The following is a 14620-nucleotide window of genomic DNA, read 5'->3' as shown; positions in this document are numbered from 1 at the left end:
GGGGTGCGGGGAGGGCAGCCGGTGTGGGGGCAGGGCGGGCGCCTGCGGGACGTGGGCGTGGGGAGCGGGAGCCGAGGGGGCCTGCGGCTGGGCTGGGGGCTGGGAGGTCGATGGGGAGCCCTGCGACGGGGCGGTGGCGGCGGGCGTGGGCCCTGGCGTGGGTGGCTGGGCCGTCCCCGGCGCGGCCGACGAGGGAGCTGGAGCGGCCCCACTGGGAGCCTGCAAGGCCGGGGGCTGGGCCTGCAGCATCTGCTGCTGGGCCGAGGAGTCGGAGTCGCTCTCGTTGTCCTGGGGGCTGGGGATGCTGGGGGACGTGCTACGATTGTCCTGGTCGATGTCTTTGGGGTCACTGCTGCCCTCATCGTTGACGCTGCGGCTGTCCGAGCTCTCTCCCTCGCCTTCAGACGGCGAGTTGGGCCGGCTGATCTCCTAGGGCCAGAGAGGGGAGGGCGGACGCTCTAGGGGGAGCTGGGGCGCCCTCTGCCCTGCCGCACAGTGAGGTTTGGCAGATGAGGCAGCACACGTGGCTCCGGGGACCACGGGTCCTGCCCTGACCCGGCCAGTCTCGGGGGCCGCTCTCTAGGCCCCTCCCTGGGAGACGGGACACGACCTCCTCCCAGGGAGAATCTGGGCTGGGGCTTCTCAAGGGACATTAGCTTCCAGCTGTAGTCAGCGTGGCTCAGCCACAAACCTCACCTGGGTTTTTGTCTTCTTGGAGCTGGTCCTGTCGGCCTCATCCGTATCAGAGGCCACCTTCTCCCGCTGGCGCTTGGTGCTCTTGAGAGGGGACGAGGCTTCCTCCTTCACCTTCTGAGGCGGGAAACGCCACAAGGAGAATCAGGCTGAGGGAGGATGGGCCGGCAGCCTCGGGGGTGGCGGGGGGGTGACAACTGCTTGCTGACACCTGGCCCCCCACACGCCACGCTCCATCCCCCCAAACGAGAAAGCTCTGGAAGGGGCCAGTGGGCCCAGGAAGGAACAAGCATCTGGGGATGGGAAACTCAACGCAGAGGTGGCCGCCAAAGGTCCGTGCTGGGAACCGCGTGGACCCCCATTCTCCAGGCGCCAGGCCAAGGCACTGCTTGCTGGTGCCCAGGAGGCTCCACGAGTGACTGAGGGACGCGGGGAAGCTGAGCACCGACTCCAGCAGCCCGGGTTTCAAGGGGAGGGTGGGCCCCAGCACCTCACCTTGGCCGACTTCTTCACCGTCTCTGCTTTACTGTCGTTGCTGGAGGTGCTGGCAGCGCTGGGGGAGTTCCGGCCGCTGGAGCGGATGTCTTCATTGATGGGCGAGGCGCGACCATCAGGGCTGGCTGGCTGCTTCTTCCGACCACTGCGCAGTGTAGACATCTGCCCATCCCAACCGGAGGCTGGTGAGACTGGGCCCCCAGTTCCCACACCGACCACCTGAGCCCCGCTCGCAGGCAGGAGCCTCCAGAGCAGGTCCACCAACAGCCTCGCGGCAAATCCCAGCCCCTGGCCCATGACGGGGACCCCTGGCTATCCCTGGCTGCTCGGGGGTCACCATGGAGCGAAGAAAGGAGGGGGTGAACGGGCGGGTTTACACGGAAAAGAGAGCGATTCTCAGCTTACACCCGAAGCGCTCGTCTCCAGGGACTTTCCTGAACGAGGCGAGCCTGCCTGAGGGCGGAAGTCGGGAGGGCAGCCCTGCTGCTCGAGGGCAGAAGTCGGGAGGGCAGCCCTGCTGCGCGAGTTCCCCCAGGGACAGTTACACCTAAAGTCGGTTTTAAGTCACCGAGCCCTTTCTGTTTGCTCCATGGTAACTGCCCGCTCCTCCCACCAGATCCAAACACACACACACACACACACACACACACGCACGCACGCACGCACGCACGCGCGCGCTGATTTCACCTGACAGCATGGAAGTGACCCAAAGAGATGTGCTGTCAAATAATGCAGCTCAGTTCCTAAAACCACCACACCAGGCCTTCAGCATGTTTCTGCAAAAGCCATGGGGCCTCGGAGGAGACAGGGGTACGCAGTTCACACTGGTCTACCAGCTCCCCAAGGAAGATGCAAGGGAGGGAGAGAACAGAGAGCTCTCCCCAGCCCCACAGACAAAGCTAATTAATGCCTTCGGGCAAATCATTTCACCTTCGGGGGGTCTGCTGTTTCTCTACCCAACATGAAACACACCCACCATCTTCCTCCTGATGGGCGCAATCCCCCAGCCTGCTGGGAACCTGGAGAAGCAGTCTGGCTGCCTGGCCACGGGGACTCACCGAGCCACGACTCCGCCGTGTCCTCATGCTATGTTTCCCACTGGGCCCATCGTCTTCCTCTTTCACAGGTTTGAACATGAACGGCGGGGGGTCCACGGGCTTCTCAATGGGGGGCAGCTCGCCGTACTTCTTGAAGTGGACGCGGCAGTCCGTGCAGAGCAGGATGTTCTCCCGGGCCCCGTGGTGCCAGTCTTTGGAGGCTGTGCGAGGGAAGAGGGCGGGGATGCCAACCGCGACGACCCACGCCCCGGGGACAGACGTCGGAGCAGCGAGGCCCCTCCGCGGGCTCAGCTGGCCCGGCGCCACGAGAACCACGTAGCGCTGAGCGTGGACCAACACCTGTCACCCAGACCACAGAGGTGCTAGTGTCGCCCTGCTCTCCCCTGGAGGGGAAAGGACTTCGGGACCACCCACCACCCGCGCCTCGTCTCAAGAGACCCAGGAAGCGCTGGCAGTGGGCTCCCAGGAACACAGGCCCCGACCTCCAACAAGCCTGTCCTACCCACTGGTCGGCACTCCATCCTGAACGCTAACAGGAGAGTCAAGTAAAACAGAGATCTTCAACTTTCTAAGTAACCCTGAAGACAATGCAAATGTCAAGTCAGCGACCGCCCAGACAGGCCTCCAGGTCGATCCCCCAACGCGCGGCACCGGAGGCGCCCGAGCCTGGCTGCTCCAGCGGGGCCCCCGCCCGCCGAGCCCACTCACTGGTGGTGAAGCAGTGGCGGCAGGCGTAGCCCTTCAGCTCCTGCTCGCTGTCCTCGCTGTCGAAGTCATCCTCACTGGCCGAACTCAGGTCCACTGGGCATGACGGGCACACAAGGGGGTGGGGGAGGCACCATCAGGCTGGGCCAAGACTGGGGCCACCTGTCACCTCGGACCTGCCCCAGGCTCTGAGCCAACAGTCCGAGGGGCCCAGCAGGCTGGCTGGGACGCTGTTCACAAAGGACCACTCTGAATTTCTCAGGGCCGGTCCTCAGAACGAAGAACTCGCGTAGGAGGGGTGGTACCCAAGGGTCTGCCCTGCCACTCCGGGGCGGGGGCGGGCGGGGGCGGTGCTGTCACGCCTCAATCCCGGGGTGGCTGGCACTGATGTCCACAGCTGGTGGACGTGAACAGGGCAGAGCGCACCTGTGACGCCCTCCCTGACACCCTGAGGATTTCCCTCTCCATCCAGCCCGAGCCCCTCCGGCCCTACTGGATTATTTCTTGTTTGCGTGAGCAAAATAAGCAACCCTCAGGCTGAGCGCCCTGGGCCAGGGCAGAACCACAGGGCGCTACTCTCGTTTTCAGAGGTTAAGAAGGTGTGGGCTTCACTGTCATATCAGATTTCAAGTCACACGGGACCAAGAGGAGAATCCCAATAAAGTAGCAGGAAAAAGCAGAAAACGTTATCTGGTCGTACTGCAACCACGATGTGAGCGCAGTGCACCTTCGGCTAAGGGAAAACGTCCTCTGAAGCCATCAACAACGCCTCAGGCCAAGGCCAAGACGTCTATTTTTGGAAAAGATGATGTTGAGTTTAAGGAAAATCTAAATGTATGAATAGTTTGTAAACTCTCCCTACCAAATCCCCCAAGTCAGTGAGACACTTAGGTCAGGCTTCGTACCACGCTCGCACGCTCGCACGCACGCGCGCACGGGAAGCCCACGAAAGCAGGCCCACCCACAGCTTCACCGTCATATCAGATTTCAAGTCACACGGGACCAAGAGGAGAATCCCAATAAAATAGCAGGAAAAAGCAGAAAACGTTATCTGGTCGTACTGCAACCACGATGTGAGCGCAGTGCACCTTCGGCTAAGGGAAAACGTCCTCTGAAGCCATCAACAACGCCTCAGGCCAAGGCCAAGACGTCTATTTTTGGAAAAGATGATGTTGAGTTTAAGGAAAATCTAAATGTATGAATAGTTTGTAAACTCTCCCTACCAAATCCCCCAAGTCAGTGAGACACTTAGGTCAGGCTTCGTACCACGCTCGCACGCACGCGCGCACGGGAAGCCCACGAAAGCAGGCCCACCCACAGCTGGGACACGTGGCTGCGTGTGCAAAGCCCCCGCTTACAGAATTCACTGGACGGGGGTCTGGAGGGCGTGTTCACGGGCGTGGATGCAGTGCGGGTCTTAATCCTCCTGAACACGGCCTGCCTGCGGTGCCTGCGGTGAGCCCGGGAGCTGGCTGCTTCCGGGGTTTTCTTCCAGTAGTAATAGAAGGTGATCAGTTCTCCCTGCACGAAAGAAGGACCGGCTGTGAGGGAAGCGCCCTTGCCCCAGCACTGCCTCTCGCGCCGTGAGCAGAGGCTGGCTTTACGACAGCTGTCCGGAAGCCTGGGCTCCCTCAAGACACACCTGCAGAGCTGCCAGGCCACTGGGGCCAGCCCCTTGGAGCGTTAACTCTATCTAGACATCAGGAACATTCATTTGCTCAACAGGTATCTGCTGGGTGCCTACTATGTGCAGATGCCGCCACTGTCCTAAGCACTGGAGGTGCATCAATAAATCACTGATAGGGCTTCCCTGGTGGCGCAGTGGTTGAGGGTCCGCCTGCCGATGCAGGGGACACGGGTTCCAGCCCTGGTCCGGGAAGATCCCACATGCCGCAGACCAACTAAGCCCACGCGCCACAACTACTGAGCCTGCGCTCTAGAGCCTGTGAGCCACAACTCCTGAGCCCTCGCGCCTAGAGCCCACGCTCCACAACAAGAGAAGCCACCGCAATGAGAAGCCCGCGCACTGCAATGAAGAGTGGCCCCCGCTCACCACAACTAGAGAAAGCCTGAGCGCAGCAATGAAGACCCAACGCAGCCAAAAATAAATAAATAAATTTATTTTTAAAAAACCACTTAAAACAGTGAGAGCGCCTCGATCACACTGATCTTCCCTGATTAAATCAATACTGTAGAAAGTCAGTTAACCTGACAGACGGTATCCTGGGACGTGTCCCTGGCAGGGGGGTGGCAGGGGTGTGTGTGGTGGTGCGTCCCGCAACTGGAGGTGGGAGCTACTTGGCCAAAGCCCACTCTGCCTCACAGAAGGCTCTCTGCCTTGTGAATGGAGCGGCCAGAAAAGAGAAGTGAAGATTCTGTCCTCCAGTGACCTGAGGTCTAGCTGGAAAGACCAGTGTTGAGGAGACTGTAAGAGACAGAGAAGCACAGGTACCACAACACAATGAACTCCTGGGACTCGTGGAGTGCCCAGTCAAATGAGGTTTCAATGAACACACCCCCAGAAGGAACGGCCTGGGAACCCAACGGCAAGTAAGCTGGGAGAGGAGTGGGCAGATCTCAGGTGGGGAAACGGCTTCCGCAAAGCGGGTGATGCACGTGTGCTGAGTACTCACTACTGAGAGCTGGATTCTTTGTGCGTTTTCTTTTTTTTTTTTCTTTGCTTTTCTTTTTGGCTGCATTGAGTCTTTGTTGCTGGGCGTGGGCTTTCTCTAGTTGCGCCGAACGGAGGCTACTCTTCGTTGCAGTGCACGGGCTTCTCATTGCGGTGGCTTCTTTTGTTGCAGAGCATGGGCTCTAGGCACGTGGGCTTCAGTAGCTGTGGCTCGCGGGCTCAGTAGTTGTGGCTCACAGTCTCTAGAGTGCAGGCTCAGTAGTTGTGGCCCACGGGCTTTGTTGCTCTGCGGCATGTGGGATCTGCCCGGACCAGGGCTCGAACCCGTGTCCCCTGCATTGGCAGGAGGATTCTTAACCACTGCGCCACCCGGAAAGTCCCATCTCTGTGCATTATCTAAGACACAGAACCACAGCTGTCATCAGACCCTTAAAGGATCTGTGATTCAAGGACTCCTGACCAGCTCCCACAAGGCTACAGCCCGTATCTCTTGGAGCTGTGACTGTGCTTTAGTCTTTCCAAGCACCACGGAACAAAACGTGAGGGACCGCCAGTGTTTTAAGAGATGAAGCACGACCCCAGGCCAAGAAGGCCAGGAACCAGCCACCAAGGACGCCTCCCACCCCCTTTTGAGTTCCATGAGATGGTAACTGAACAACAAGGGAAATTGTAGGAATTGCCCTCCACAACTAGAGAAAGCCTGAGCGCAGCAATGAAGACCCAACGCAGCCAAAAATAAATAAATAAATTTATTTTTAAAAAACCACTTAAAACAGTGAGAGCGCCTCGATCACACTGATCTTCCCTGATTAAATCAATACTGTAGAAAGTCAGTTAACCTGACAGACGGTATCCTGGGACGTGTCCCTGGCAGGGGGGTGGCAGGGGTGTGTGTGGTGGTGCGTCCCGCAACTGGAGGTGGGAGCTACTTGGCCAAAGCCCACTCTGCCTCACAGAAGGCTCTCTGCCTTGTGAATGGAGCGGCCAGAAAAGAGAAGTGAAGATTCTGTCCTCCAGTGACCTGAGGTCTAGCTGGAAAGACCAGTGTTGAGGAGACTGTAAGAGACAGAGAAGCACAGGTACCACAACACAATGAACTCCTGGGACTCGTGGAGTGCCCAGTCAAATGAGGTTTCAATGAACACACCCCCAGAAGGAACGGCCTGGGAACCCAACGGCAAGTAAGCTGGGAGAGGAGTGGGCAGATCTCAGGTGGGGAAACGGCTTCCGCAAAGCGGGTGATGCACGTGTGCTGAGTACTCACTACTGAGAGCTGGATTCTTTGTGCGTTTTCTTTTTTTTTTTCTTTGCTTTTCTTTTTGGCTGCATTGAGTCTTTGTTGCTGGGCGTGGGCTTTCTCTAGTTGCGCCGAACGGAGGCTACTCTTCGTTGCAGTGCACGGGCTTCTCATTGCGGTGGCTTCTTTTGTTGCAGAGCATGGGCTCTAGGCACGTGGGCTTCAGTAGCTGTGGCTCGCGGGCTCAGTAGTTGTGGCTCACAGTCTCTAGAGTGCAGGCTCAGTAGTTGTGGCCCACGGGCTTTGTTGCTCTGCGGCATGTGGGATCTGCCCGGACCAGGGCTCGAACCCGTGTCCCCTGCATTGGCAGGAGGATTCTTAACCACTGCGCCACCCGGAAAGTCCCATCTCTGTGCATTATCTAAGACACAGAACCACAGCTGTCATCAGACCCTTAAAGGATCTGTGATTCAAGGACTCCTGACCAGCTCCCACAAGGCTACAGCCCGTATCTCTTGGAGCTGTGACTGTGCTTTAGTCTTTCCAAGCACCACGGAACAAAACGTGAGGGACCGCCAGTGTTTTAAGAGATGAAGCACGACCCCAGGCCAAGAAGGCCAGGAACCAGCCACCAAGGACGCCTCCCACCCCCTTTTGAGTTCCATGAGATGGTAACTGAACAACAAGGGAAATTGTAGGAATTGCCCTTGGATTTCTACCTTGTCTATTACATGTTAGACCACAAATGCAGGCTATATGATGGTCCCCATGGTGACTGGAGTATCCTGAGCCCCCAAGGTCACGATCTAAGAAACCTCCCGGATTCTGCCTCTTTACTTCCTACCTTCCTGACTTGGAAAGTCATTTATCTATACTGATCTTTTGCTGTCGGCGGGCTCAAACTCATACATCCACTAGGGGATTAAGAGACCTGTGCTGACACAGAAGCTACCTGGCTCTGGTTTTCCTATGAGAAAACACAGAAGCCAAGGCAGGTCAGTGTCACCCTTCAAACACTGTGTCAGAGTGGCGTGCTTCATCAGTTCAAAAGGGCAGCTGGTGCAGTAAATCATGGCCCAATCCCAGGGCTGGAAAAAAGAATGAGGAAATCCAAAGTGGTTCCTGTTCCTCTCGCCTCCGCCTTTAGCTGAAGCTGTTTTAGGGGTCAAGGGTGACAGAGGCCTCGGATGGAAGGAAACAAAAATGGGCGAGAAACTTGGAGGGGAGGCACGACCACCAGCGTCTCTGTCACACCTCGGTCTGACCTGAAGGCTGTGAACAAGAGCCGCCCTGACGTTTCTGCACAGCCCTGGTCCGTGTGCGCTACTGACTCACATGTTTATGAGGGATCCTTTCTATTTCTCACACGTGAATGTTCTGAAAAGAGTTTCAAATGGTATCCAAAGATGGTATGGGGACTTCCCTGGTGGCGCAGTGGTTAAGAATCCACCTGCCAATGCAGGGGACACGGGTTTGAGCCCTGGTCCGGGAAGACGCCACATGCTGCAGAGCAACTAAGCCCGTGCGCCACAACTACTGAGCCTGCACGCCACAATTACTGAAGCCCACGCTCCGCAACAAGAAAAGCCACCGCAATGAGAAGCCCGCGCACCGCAACAAAGAGTAGCCTCCGCTCGCCACAACTAGAGAAAGCCTGTGCACAGCAACAAAGACCCAATGCAGCCAAAAATAAAATAAAATAAAGTAAAATAAAATAGAAACAGCTTTTTAAACAAGGAGCCTGGAACAGATTCCACCATCTGAGTACCAAGGATCAAAATGACCAAGTCTGAAGGACTGTTGACATTAAAATGAAAGAATATAAATTTCAAAATTCAGGAAGATGGGGGAGTGATGAGAAATCTCATACACTGCTGGTGGAAATGTAAAATGGTCAAACCACTTTGTAAAACTGCTTGGCAGTTCCTAGAAAGCCAAATATGTACCACACGACCTAGCAAATGATTCGACTCCTAGGTGTTTACCCCAAAGGGATAAAAACATATGTGCACACGAAGACTTTTATACAAGTGTTCGTTAAAACTTTACTCTTGGGCTTCCCTGGTGGCGCAGTGGTTGAGAGTCCGCCTGCGGATGCAGGGGACACGGGTTCGTGCCCCGGTCCGGGAGGATCCCACATGCCGCGGAGTGGCTGGGCCCGTGAGCCATGGCCGCTGAGCCTGTGCGTCCGGAGCCTGCGCTCCGCAACGGGAGAGGCCACAACAGTGAGAGGCCCGCATACCGAAAAAAAAAAAAAAACTTTACTCTTCAGAGCCAAAAACTGGGAACAAGTCAAACAGCCCCTCAACGGGAAAACGGATAAACATATTATGGTACACCCACTCACAAGAACACCACTTGGCAGTAAAAAGGGACAAACTACTGATGGATACAACCAATGGATGGATCTCAAAGACATCATGTTGAATGAAAGCAGCCCCAACACCAAAGGGTACACACAGACTGTATGATTCCATTCTAGAAAAGGCAAATCTGTGACCACAAAAAGCAAATGAGTGGTTGGTTGTCTGGAGTCTGGAGCATGAGGGGTAGGCAACGGAGGTCTTTTGGGGTGATGGGGCTGGTTCTATAAATCGACGGTGGTGGTGTTACATGGATACTGAGCCTGCACGCCACAATTACTGAAGCCCACGCTCCGCAACAAGAAAAGCCACCGCAATGAGAAGCCCGCGCACCGCAACAAAGAGTAGCCTCCGCTCGCCACAACTAGAGAAAGCCTGTGCACAGCAACAAAGACCCAATGCAGCCAAAAATAAAATAAAATAAAGTAAAATAAAATAGAAACAGCTTTTTAAACAAGGAGCCTGGAACAGATTCCACCATCTGAGTACCAAGGATCAAAATGACCAAGTCTGAAGGACTGTTGACATTAAAATGAAAGAATATAAATTTCAAAATTCAGGAAGATGGGGGAGTGATGAGAAATCTCATACACTGCTGGTGGAAATGTAAAATGGTCAAACCACTTTGTAAAACTGCTTGGCAGTTCCTAGAAAGCCAAATATGTACCACACGACCTAGCAAATGATTCGACTCCTAGGTGTTTACCCCAAAGGGATAAAAACATATGTGCACACGAAGACTTTTATACAAGTGTTCGTTAAAACTTTACTCTTGGGCTTCCCTGGTGGCGCAGTGGTTGAGAGTCCGCCTGCGGATGCAGGGGACACGGGTTCGTGCCCCGGTCTGGGAGGATCCCACATGCCGCGGAGCGGCTGGGCCCGTGAGCCATGGCCGCTGAGCCTGTGCGTCCGGAGCCTGCGCTCCGCAACGGGAGAGGCCACAACAGTGAGAGGCCCGCATACCGAAAAAAAAAAAAAAACTTTACTCTTCAGAGCCAAAAACTGGGAACAAGTCAAACAGCCCCTCAACGGGAAAACGGATAAACATATTATGGTACACCCACTCACAAGAACACCACTTGGCAGTAAAAAGGGACAAACTACTGATGGATACAACCAATGGATGGATCTCAAAGACATCATGTTGAATGAAAGCAGCCCCAACACCAAAGGGTACACACAGACTGTATGATTCCATTCTAGAAAAGGCAAATCTGTGACCACAAAAAGCAAATGAGTGGTTGGTTGTCTGGAGTCTGGAGCATGAGGGGTAGGCAACGGAGGTCTTTTGGGGTGATGGGGCTGGTTCTATAAATCGACGGTGGTGGTGTTACATGGATGTATACTACATGGATGTATGTTGCATGGATGTATACCGTTGTCAAAACTCACTGAACTTGTGCACTTTAAGTGGGTGCATTTTTATGATCTATATGGTATGCACACCATACATCAATGGGTTGACTAAAAAAGAAAAAGAAAAAAATCCAGACCAGGCTTTATCAGCTGCCTCTCAACCACTGTAATGTCTAGGAAGGGATTAAACATTGGAATGGAGCAAATCTAGGAGGATTAGAAACAGTATATTGGTGACTGCATGGGTGGCTAGGTCGTGAGCACAAACAAAAGAAGATGTCAGGGAAAGCTTTCGTTCTACAAATAGGGAGTGAAGCAGCTCGAGGCCTCACCAGGAATGAAGTCAATTGAACTTTAATCAAACATGCATAGCGTGTGCTGTGGAGACCCACTGCACATAAATTCAGGGAACAAAAGCTGTTGCAGAAATCAATAGCTTACTGAAACATTAACACAGGCAATCACTGATCAAAAGGCAGCTCCACAAAGGCAGCCTTGCAAATGAGCTCCTGCTTGCGTTGCAAGCGCACATAGAGGCATAAACGCTGTCGAGACGAATGGCCCGTAACGATCATTTTGTCCCCAGTGCTCGAACCTCATCCCGCAACGAGGCCGCACAGTCAACACGCCTCGCGTCTTGGGGCAGAACTGCACGGGCTCAAGGAACTAAACTGGCTTAGTGCCTGCGCAAAGAAGCAAAGGAAGGGGCTGAAGTCATCTCTCAGAGAAAGCCGCCGCGCAGCAACGAAGACCCAATGCGGCCAAAAACAAACAAACAAACAAACAAATAAAATATATATATTAAAAGAAAGAATGGATAAACAACAAGGTCCTACTGTGTAGCACAGGGGCTATATTCACTATCCTGTGATGAAGCATAATGGAAAAGGATATTAAAAAAAAAGAACGTCTGCATGCGTGTGACTGGGTCACTTTGTTGTACAGCAGAGACGGACACAGCATTGTAAATCAACTATACTTCAATTAAAAAAACAAGATAATTTCTTTTGCTGAAGTAAGACGAGCTACATGTCTTCTGTCTAAGGGACCTTGGGGAAACGAAAGCATAAAAGAGACGGCTGAAGAGGAAGGCGCTGTAGGCGCTTCAGGGATCACAGGTTCGTTGTCGGCGAGCACGTCTGTCCCCAGGACCATCACAGAGCAGGCTCCCCAGGCCCCGGGTTCTCTCCCCGCAGCCCGGCACGAACTCCCCCGACACGGGCCCTGGGGAGGCTGGTGCGGAGGCAGGAACAGGCAGTCAATTATTTTCATCCCATTACTGAAGCCTGAGGGTACACCCGAGACTGGGTCCAACTTGCTGCAACTGTCACATAATTGTTACTGCTACAACCATCCACAGAAGTCCCAACCCTCCGAGGTCCAGGGATCCCCGCCCACACACAGAGTCCAGGGTTGCCATCTACGATCAGGCCCTCTCTTTACAAGCCAAGGGAGGCCCCGGTCTTTTGTAAAGAACCCTGTACACGCACACCCCGCCCTCCATTCAGGGTACACAACAGTGCTCCTTTCTCTTCCATTCTCACAACACGGTTCTGTGAACTGGCGGAAAACAACGATGCCCGCTGGTCTTCCGTTAAGCTGTATTAAAAGCAAGGCCCTGGAAACCAGTCTCCTGCTTCCGGAACACGCAGGGAGGCAGGTGGGTAATTGAACCCGGTCGCTGCACCGTACTCACTGCCCGGCACCAGCCTCAGGAGGTACCCAGTGGGGGGGCGCCCAAAGGGCCCCTTCTGCTGTGGTGAGGGGAAAGGGACTTCTCCTTTACTAGAGTTTCAACAGGCACCCTCCTCTCCCGGCCAAACACTGCCTACTAAGTGGGGGACGGCTGGGGGGACGACAGAAGAGACGGGATGGAGCGGCAGGCCCGGAGCTGCTCGTGGCGATGGCATTATAAACACAGTTTCTTCTGAAGCTATGTTACAGGCCCTTCAAGGCCACCTACCACAGTCAGCAGACAAGGTGGTGGACAGCCCCCACGAAGTGGCAACTGACCTTCACACGCAACTGACACACCCCACTGCAGGGGTCAGAAAGTAAGCATTCAGAAGAAATTATCTGATTTCTCTAAGACGTATTAGTAACTGTTCGGACGCTAGCTGCGTATTTTAACTTGAGTACGTGGAGCAAGCCCTGCTAAGTGGCCTCCCCACCGAGCCGTACGTCAGCGTGCCGTGGACAATTAGAATCAGAGTGGTGCTCCTCTGCTAAAACTTCTGTTTGAAGAATGCCCTTCAGTCGCCATCTGGCTCCTTCTTTGGTGGTCCAGGTAGAAAAGGGGAAGAAACCCACCACTATGGAGAGATCTAAAGCTTTAAAAAAAAAAAAAAAAGAAAAAAAGTGTGTTTTTCCAGGGAGAAGGTCCAGGAAGCAATGAGTAGTTATGAAACAAGGCCCCAAACCCAGTGGGGCAGGAGGGAGAAGGAAACATGGCACAGAGTTGCTTCGAGCTGCTTCATTCCCCAACCCAGGGCCCCAGGAAATGACACCGTGGCAGCCACTGAAGCTGGTGCTAGGAAGCCTGCCTGGGACGTGTCTCCTGGGAAGAGCTGCTCTAACCGGAGCCGAGCTCAGGCCCTCTGATTTCCATGGCCACCTCTGCCTGGGAATTACAGCTGCATTGTTTCTTGGCAAAAACTACTGATTCAAGGGTAGTGAAGCAAGTCAGTTAAATTTGCTGGCACAGACTCCCACGCAAGTCATTCTTTCCCTTCACTCCCTGAGGATTCGAGGGCTGAATCTGACAACTGTTTAGAACATCGGAGGTGAGAAGCCGGCCACTGTCTTTAGGGGCAGCCACCTTTACAGATCTTTTTCCAGCAGGCAACTGGTTGTCTTCCAGCAAGGACTCTGGCAATTAAAGCAATGCTGTCCTGGGCTCCCCTTCTTTTGTGAACCAACCGAATCCCCTAATCGCTAAAGGAGCCCCCAGCCAGCTGGCTCTGCTGCTAATGGTTTAAATACCACCTCTGTGGTCTCAGAGTGCATTTGGGAGGACGATGACATGCTTGAAGGCGCACAGCAGAGAACCACAGCCTCCTGACCTAGCAGGCCACGCGGGAGGAAGCGCCACGCGAGGGGGCGTCCTGCTTCGGGGCAGGCTCCCGACACTCCTTACCCGCTTTGCCCACATCCGGCTCCTTTCCTGGAGAGACGAAGGGAAGGGAGGACAGGCAAGACTTTGGAAGTCCGGGAAGGCCTCCTGGGTGTAACTGGTTAAAACGACAAGGCCACGTGAAGACACTCAGAGATATCCCTGAACCAGGCACTCTGCTGCCCCTGTTTAAAATCTCAATGGTGCAGGGTAAAGGAAAGAAAAAATTCTTTTCTTTTCCTTCTTTCTTTCTTTTTTTTTTTTAAACAATTACCACCACACTACATGTGAACATTGTGAAGGAATGGGAGTAGATCTGGGTTTTTTAAACTCAAACTTGTACTGAGATTTCCTAAGCTCTACACTCCTTTAGCTGCTCACCTCGGCCACTCGCAGATCCTACCTCTGGTCCCACACCTTCACGCGGATGTCCAGACCTGCGGTCCTGGGCTGGCTTGTCCCCTCCCACACAGAGACTAGGTCAGTCCTCCCAAAGCACAGCTCTGACCTCGTCCACGTTCCTCTCTGAATCACTGAAGGCTCCTCGAGGCCTACAGAACAAATGCCCAGCTGCTTCGCTGCTTCCTCCAGGCCTTTCCCTCTGTCCCCAGAAGACCTTTTGACTGCATTCCCCACCTCTCATGGTCTCCGGCTTATGCCAAACACGACGGCCAGTTCACTGTTCCTCGGTGCTTTCCTGCTGCTGGCAGGACGCAGCCCCATGAACCGCTCACTACTCTTGTCTCCTTGATGTCCGGTCCAAGTCCTCCTCACCACTCAGGGCTCCGGCCATCCCAGATGTCGTCTTCTCCTCGAAGCCCTCCTTCACCCGTCTCCCCAGCCACGAGGCCATCGCAACGTCCTCTCACTCCTCCGTGCTGTACACACAGGCTCTCCCTCGGACTGCAACCATGAATGAGCTTGTCCAGCTCCCCAAGTCTATGTCCACCTCATCTGTGGGACCCACCC

General features: G+C 54.6%; 1 protein-coding gene across 1 annotated transcript in view; it reads right to left on the bottom strand.

Annotated features, from left to right (window-relative positions):
• The window catches only part of RERE (arginine-glutamic acid dipeptide repeats), a 310240-nt gene that overhangs the window by 6759 nt on the left and 288861 nt on the right, over positions 1-14620 (bottom strand). Inside the window, 7 exon segments of the mRNA XM_028488064.1 lie at positions 1-429; positions 697-810; positions 1189-1350; positions 2247-2446; positions 2955-3047; positions 4310-4472; positions 12459-12472. Coding sequence (XP_028343865.1) covers positions 1-429; positions 697-810; positions 1189-1350; positions 2247-2446; positions 2955-3047; positions 4310-4472; positions 12459-12472 — 1175 coding nt within the window.

The sequence above is a fragment of the Physeter macrocephalus genome, chromosome 3, assembly GCF_002837175.3.
Source record: "Physeter macrocephalus isolate SW-GA chromosome 3, ASM283717v5, whole genome shotgun sequence".
Taxonomy (NCBI): Eukaryota; Metazoa; Chordata; class Mammalia; order Artiodactyla; family Physeteridae; genus Physeter; species Physeter macrocephalus.
Note: the sequence above shows the minus strand (reverse complement) of the source record. Positions and strands in the feature narration are given on the sequence as shown.